Source organism: Miniopterus natalensis, chromosome 14, assembly GCF_054644295.1.
Source record: "Miniopterus natalensis isolate mMinNat1 chromosome 14, mMinNat1.hap1, whole genome shotgun sequence".
NCBI classification, from domain to species: domain Eukaryota; kingdom Metazoa; phylum Chordata; class Mammalia; order Chiroptera; family Miniopteridae; genus Miniopterus; species Miniopterus natalensis.
The window spans coordinates 30297023-30304878 of NC_142094.1; the positions used below are offsets into that span (position 1 = coordinate 30297023).

The window sequence follows — 7856 nt, forward strand, 5'->3', positions numbered from 1 at the left end:
ACTATCACACTGTCTCCAAACTGACTTCATCTTCTGAACAAATTCTAATTTTGTTGGCCAGATTATACTTCAGAGAACAATCTACGAAAAAGCCAAAGGGCAGGAGCCTGAACTACACTGGACCTGCGGATTCTCAAAGCAATTTGAGATGGGTGGTGGGCAGGAAGGAAGGGAGAGGGAAGAAATACCACCATAGAGTACCAAAAGGTAAAATGGGCATTTGTAATGTGTAGTTTTCAATGAAAAAAAAGAACATTTGATATGGAGGAAAACGGTGAAAGGGAAAAAAGATAGTTACAGTGCTTAGTGGCCCTGGGGTCACTATTTGTAAAAGGTGTAACAAGATGAGAACAGCTCTCATATGATCAAAGGTGTTTCTTCTCTGGCATTTCAATTTACTCCTGGATTATGAAAAAAAATTCCACCCACTTACAACATTACCAAATAATCTAGATTTCAAGGGATTAACGATATAGGCCAAACTCTCCAGTACAGGTTAGCTTTTGCTTCAGTCACAACTTGGAATCTTTGTCACAATGCCCCCTGCTTTGCCCACGTACGGAAGCTATGGGTTGGATCACTAAGGGTGTCCGTGCCTACTTCTAGAGAAGCTGGAAAAGAAGTTACGTTCCCAGAATCTCTTGTAACAAAGAGTGGTCTCTCTCCTGGACCAAGGGAGGTCCAGGAGAGAGAACCCTTTATCACATAAACTTATGGCAAAATCTTGAACAGGAAACAACTTTTGTTCCCCCCTTTCCCTGCACAGACCACAAGGCAACTCCAGGCACAGCACAGCCAGACTGCAACGGCGAGGCCGAGCGCCACAGGCTCGGGACAGCAGAGGCAAGGGCTCCCGGGGCAGTTAGGGGGCCTGGGCTGCTTAGCCCCAGATTTTTTTCCCAGTGGAGGAAAAGGGCCCCCAGCTTGTTTAAGCCTCTCTGTGTTGGGTCTTCTGTTCATCGCAGCCAAATACGTTCCTGCCTGTTAAAACTCACTGATATAACCACCTTTCGGTGCTTTAACTCATCAATGATCAACTAAACCAAAACCCCCAAGTCTGCAGAGAGGTAAGATTTTCGGAGTGCACACTGTCACCGAGAGCGCTCAGCCCTGCCCGAGTGGGGGGCTGTCCGGCCACCTCACTGTACCCTCCACACGGACTCCACACGCGTCAGGACCCCCAGCCAAGGCGGTCTGGCAGAAGTTTCTGGGCTCGTTCCTGCCAAGCTACACAATCACTGGTGGGGTTTTTTCATTTCGATTATAAAGTGATCTTAACCTTCAATTCTGCTCTCTGACTCAACTACAACTGTCCTGACAAACTTCTGAACTGGAAGAAGTCTTTCACTAAAAAATAACTCACCTCTTCCCCTAAAGAAAAAGAATTCATAAGCAGTTTCTTTAAAAAAAAAGAAAAAGAAAAAACCACCTGACAAGCATTTGCTTTCTAGTGTTTTGAAATCTTTATCCATCAAGTGGCAACAGTGCTGATGCTGAGTTAGTGTTTACTGAACACCATGTGCCTGGCACTGGGCTAAGGGTTTCACCTGCATCGACTCTCACTCAGTGCTCACAGCATCCCCAGAAGATGACACTATTGTCGTTCCCCCCCCCCCCCTTTACAAGTTAGCCCAGGCACAGCACTTTCTTTGAAAAAAGTCTCTTTCTAGACACCAGTGAATGACAAGTTCAGAGCAACGTAAAATTAGAAGGGAAATAATTGATTTTTGCTGCTGGTTTTTAGTAAAAATATCAGAAGTGACTGACTCAGGACCATTCAAAGAATGAAAAATACTTAAGACAGGGACAATTACAACTAAAGAGGGTGTAAAGTCTTCCTGTTCTGAGGAAGATCTCGAATTCCATGCCCGTGTTTAGTACACTTTTACTCAGGATAGCCTTGGCCACCTTTACAAGGGACACTGTGAGCTACCGGCAAGGCCAATAATAATATTTTGAGAGCTATGAATGTTCATTTATCATAAGACCATTTACTTCATGTTCCAATATATTTGACTTTCATTTTCAATATAAGAATATGAATTTTATGAACTATAATTTTTAATGAATATGGCTTTTATTAAGTATTGGGCACTTCCTATGTGGCCAGCACTCTGATATTTTACATACATCTTTTTTCTCTTAATTATCACGAAACACCTAAAGATGCAGGCACTATTATCAACATTCCCTTTTAGAAATGAGTCTGCAAGGTGATGAATTTTCCCAAGCTCCTTATTTAAAAATCCAGATCTGGCCCAGAACCCTGTTCTTTTAACCACTGAGCTTCATGAAGTGATTTGTTCTTGTTGTTTATTAGCATTAATCAAACATTAGCTAAAAAACTATATTAAGCTTAGCTTTTATTTATCTTCATTTCCAGTACTGCCCATTTTCATTTATTTTTGCTTATTTCTTCCTACTCCCATCAAAACATCTAAAAAAAATACCTATTCACCAAATCATAAGACAATTTTCACTGAAGTTTGCCAAATTAAAGAGATAACATAATTTTTGCTCTTACTTTTAAACAATGATGTGTGATTAGCTTGTTTTAGTGGCTAGTTCTGCAGCTCCAGCAAGCAGCAGTCAATGACCCCAGTTGTGCCTATTATTGTAAAAATGCAACATGGTTTATAAAGTCTTTAACAGCAATATCCTAAAAGCCCAGCAGATGTCAACCTCAATTCATGAAAATAGGACATTTCCCCCCTTTGAAAGCTTCATTCTTCTGTGATGAAACTCAAGGGATGCAGAACTCTGAAAATATCTATGCTTCTAATTTTATGTAGGAATTTTTAATTGTACTGTACACCCATATGTTTTTCAACATAAAAAAAAAAAAAGTATAACAATAAGATGTAAACCACCACAGAAAATGAAAAAGAACAGTTAAAATATACAAATTCCATGTTTGCCTCTCAGGACTCTGGCAAACACACTAAGAGTTATTTCTGACTCTTTTGACCCATTTATTTTCTGCCTCTCCCGCACTTCCCCCTACACCTCGCCTCCCTTTTCACATACCGTAACTCTCATTTAATTGACTTAAATGAACCAACACTATAATCCCACATGAAGCCTAAAATCTAAATTTTGAAGATCAATATTAAATAAATTAAAAACAAATATTCTTTGTCATTAAACAATGCTGTCCATGGTATCCATCCCAAGGTTGACCATACCCATCGAAAGCCTAAACTAAATTTGAAAATAAATTCCCACTTACAAAACTGTTGACTAATAAAATTGATAATATTTAGATTTGAACAAAAATGTCCAATACTCCTGTATGGCTGTTCCAAAGTAGTTACTAGGCCAAAAAAAGAAAAAAGAAAAGCCAGAAGAAGAAGAAAAACCACTGATTTTTTAGCCTGGTTGTTTGTGTATCAAATCTGTGAGGATTCAATGATCACCCAAGAATGGTATTTCATTTCTTTGACCACTACTCCATTGTCCATATTTTAACCTCACTGAATTTTTGGTTCATTGCGTAGAAGAATTTCTCTACTAATAAAAATGCAACCCATTAAAGATTAACTTGCCCCCAGGACACTCTCTCTGGAAACAAATTCCAAGCATTTATAATCACCAATTTGCACTATGTAGACTTAAAGGCAGATAGTCTTATTTATCCTGATTTAAACTGGAAACCTGCACACAGTTTAAGGCAACAGTGAAGAGAAAAATGGCAAATCCAAATTCACAATAATCAGAAACCCAACTAAATGCAGACTTTACTTACTTGGCGCTTTTCAACTGAAAGGATTTCCAGCTAACAATATTAGAATAGTTGTTGACTTGCCAAGCTTCCTACCTTGGTATCTATTTTATTTCTGCAATTATGAAATCGCAAAATTCTTTTGTTCCCATTATTTAAGTATATACTATATGTCAGAAACTGTGATAGGCACTAGAAATCTTTTTAATCCATATTGTAATATTTATTACTAATAAAAAACAACTGATAGCCCTAGCCGGTTTGGAGCATCAACCCACAGACTCAAGAGTCTTGGGTTTGATTCCAGTCAAGGGCACATACCTCAGTTGCAGGCTCGATCCCGGGCGACAGCTGGGGTTCATGCAGGAGGCAACCAATTGATGCGTCTCCCTCACACGGATGTTTCTCCCTCCCTCTCTCTTCCCCTCCCGCCCCATCCAACTCTCTCAGAAAAGCAATGGAAAAAATATCCTCAAATGAAGATTAAAAAACAAACAAACTGATATAAAGTTCTTATCATTTACCAAACAGTGTTGCAAGTTTTGGCTTATTGGGCATTATCTCTTTTAATTCTCACAAAATCCTAAGGGTAAGGTACTAATTTCAGTCCAGTTTTACAGATTGGCTAACTGAAACACAGGCCCAGAACTGTCCCAGCGTCCCACAGGGACTTATCTGAACCTTGGTCTATGTGATTCCAGTGTCTACACTTGCTATAACCACCTGGTATAAAGCAGTAAGGCACATGATTATGTTTGGTTCCAAAAACTAGTCTTACTCCTTCAAACAAGGTGGTCCTACATAATTTGACGCCATGCATCACAACATGCCTTGGGTAGGCTGTGCACTGGGTTCCACTGTCAAATGTGTTCAAAAATGTACTTTCTTAGAAGGCATAATTCACTTACTGGTAATTTTGGAAAGTTAAAGCACTATGTGTTCAATCATTAAAGAATTCTTTGGGGTTAGAATATGAATATTTTATTACATATTGGCTGGTGAAGAAATGCTAACACTGTTAAGATGTTCTGTAAATAAAACCTTATCATTGCAAAGCAATATTTAACCATGTGAGAATACCATTATCTACAAAGGGGAGAGCCTTCAAATTTTAAAAAAATGCCTTACCCACATTTCATTTTAGCCTAAATGAAAATTAATTATTTTAAAAAGGAAATCCACTTCTAAAGCTCAGGTTACGCATGAGGGCTTCCTGGAATCTAACGGCACTGTTGTTATTTGTATATGCATGGTAAGGAAGACATAGTATTATTAGAAGACCTACACTGCAAATTCATGTACAAACAAACTGGAAACTTGTTGAAAATGTGGGTATGTGGTCTATCCGTTAAATCCAAACAATCTCACAACAATTTTTCTGAATAAATGTAACATTTTGTTTTATAACTAGAAACTAGGCAAAAAAATCATAAAGTGAATGAAATAAATAAATGGGTTATCAAAATGCAACTGGGGCATTAATTTCCAAATCCACTTCGCAATATTCTTATTTGAACAGTTTATCACAGAAATAACTCTCCTAAAAAGACACATAATTTAAGGGGGAAAACCAGAGAGAGGAAAAGAGAGACATGACAAGCACTAGGGATGTTTATCAATAAAAATAAGCAGCAAGGGAGATGAATTTGTAGCTCATCCAAAAACGCCTGCCAAACACTCCTGCTATTTGTTTCCACCAAGTTATTGTTTTGGAAAACATGTTGTTCTCTCTTAAAATAACCTGCTTAAATGTTCTAAAAAGCCACTGCATTTCCAGAGGCTAAATAGCTCCCATATTGCGATGCATTGACTGATAAAGTCAAAGTAAGTTATGCATAAAGCCACACAAAAAAGTTGGAAGGCTCCAATGCTCCCGAGTTATAAGGACACCAGCTACTGAATGAATCCACTCCTCGCCTTTAGTGAAGCTAGTGCCTGGTCCTCTGCAGTACTCTACAGGACAGTCATTCAAAACACCTTATGGCTCTGGGTGAAGGAAATAAGCCACATCTGTGGCTACAGGTAGGCTAGTAATTAACATTTTAAGAAAGGGCAAAATGACCTTGGACATTTTAGTATACACTTTGAGAACTCCAATCTACTCATTAAAACATAATTTGTTTCCAGTTCGATACGGTTAAAGCTGGTAAGCCTGGGAAAGTCCCAGAGAAACTAGGGAGTTAAAAAAAAAAAAATGCCAGGTTGTGAAAGACACAGTCAGACACCCATAGAACAGGAAGATTTTTATGAACTTAGTCTAACTCAAGACGGTTGCACACGCCTGTGAGGGACGAACACACACCGTCCGGCCCAGCAGCGCTGGCCTGACAGCCCGGCCCTGGATGCTCGCCCCCATCCTGGCCCCTCTCGCTCCGGGCGCGGGTGGGGGGCGGGAGCTCCCGCCTTAAGCCTTGACATCTGCAGTTTTCCAAGAGCCAGACAAGGCCCCTCAGCTGGAGGAAGTGGAGACTGACAAGAGGAAAGAGAGACAGACAGAGAGACAGAGGTGGAAGTGCAGGCTGCCGGCGAGCCGGGAGTCTCACGGACCCCGTGCGGTCGGAGTGGGTCCGGGTGGCACGGCCCAGGTGTCCGGACCAAAGCTGGCATCTCCTAAGTGCAGCGCGCCGCCTGGGCGCGCGGGTGCAAACTCGGCCTCCGGCTGCTCTGGAGCCGGCGAGGGAGCCCGGGGCTCCCGGCGCCTGGGGACCCGGGAGGCGCGGGAGGGTGCAGAGCCCGCCAGCCCTGCCCTGCCCCGCGCCCCGGGCAGGCACCGGGAGCCTGCTCGGCGGCGGGTCGGGGAGGCGGGAGCTGGGCGCGCAGCGGCGAGGTCCGGAAAGGAGCGGGGGACGCAGACGGGGAGCCCGAGGACGCGGGGGGATGCCTACCTTGTAACATGGCCTCGAGTTTCTTCCTGTCCACGCGGAAGCGCTCCTCGCTCCACTCCGGGCTGTGCAGGGGCGCCCCGGCGACCAGGTCGTCCTCGGAGCCGGGCATGGGCGAGTCGGTGCTGCGCTCGCTGTTGGAGCCGGGGTCCGACTGCGCCGCCAGGTAGCCGGGCTCGCCCTGGGCGGCCATGGTGGGCGCGCGGCGCCCGGGCTCCGGCTGCGGCCGCTGTGCCTGCGCCGCCTCCGCCGGCCGGCCGGGCTCGTCTGGCTCCCCGCGCCGCGGCGCTACCTCGTCCGCCCGCAGCCGCCGACGCCGCCGCCGCCGCCACGGAGTCCCCGGCGCATCCCAGCCCCGGGCGCCGCCCACGCCGCCCGCCGCCCCGGGTCCCGGCCCCGGCCCCGGTCCCGGGCCAGTGGCTGCACCGCCCCCCGCCAGCAACGCCCGCGCCAAATGAGCGCGCCGCGCCGCCCGCGCATCCATCCGCGGGGCTCGGGCCGCCTCCCGCGCCGCCCCTGCAGCCGCGCGCTCATTGGCCGCGCCGGCCCACGGGAGCCGGGCGCGGGCGGCCCCCGGCGCGGGCACACGCGCGCGCACACCACGTACACGCGGCCCCGCTCCGCGCCGGAGCGTGTGGAGCTTGTCCCACGCACATCCCGGCGCAATTCTGAAATGCACACGCTCGCCGGGTTCCAGCGCAGCGCCCCGGGACGCGCGTGAAGCGCGCACAACAATCTCCCTTCTGCTTACAACGCACTACACCCTAAAACCGAGAACCGCGGTCTGTCCCACAAGTTGGAAACGGGAGGGAGAAAGGGGAAGGCTTGCGGACGGGACACTGCCCGTGCCTCGCGGACATCGCTGTGGCCGCTGCCCCAGGCGGTGCGCCCCTCCCCCGAGGGCTCCAACTCGGGGCGCTCCTCTGGTCCCAGCAAAGGGGCCGGCTGCGCCAGAGGTGGGCAAGGGGCTCGCTCTTTACTGAGAGCAAAGGGAGGTGTTTTCCCTTAAGGGAGGTGAGGACAGTCATTTTCTATGTGATGCTCAAGGAGGAGATGCAGCTGGTTTACAAAGGGGGGGGGGGGCTCTGAGGTTGCAATGGTGCCTAGCTGGGTCCAGGGCCGTCTTGTCAGAGAACGAGGGCTCTTCTCTGTTCTCAAGACCTGTGTCTCACAGATGACAACCAGACATGAGCCTCTGGCCCTACTGCCCGCCCTGGCCAGCCCAGCCATCGCCGCTCTCAAACTTGGACTCG

General features: G+C 46.6%; 1 protein-coding gene across 3 annotated transcripts in view; it reads right to left on the reverse strand.

Annotated features, from left to right (window-relative positions):
- BICC1 (BicC family RNA binding protein 1) overlaps positions 1-6820 on the reverse strand; it is a 228807-nt gene extending 221987 nt beyond the window's left edge. For all 3 annotated transcript variants that reach the window (XM_087824412.1, XM_087824411.1, XM_087824413.1), the window contains exon 1: positions 6607-6820. In XM_087824412.1, the coding sequence (XP_087680538.1) occupies positions 6607-6796 (190 nt within the window). In that variant the 5' untranslated portion in view covers positions 6797-6820. The remainder of the gene's footprint in view (positions 1-6606) is intronic.
- Positions 6821-7856: the final 1036 nt, after the last annotated feature.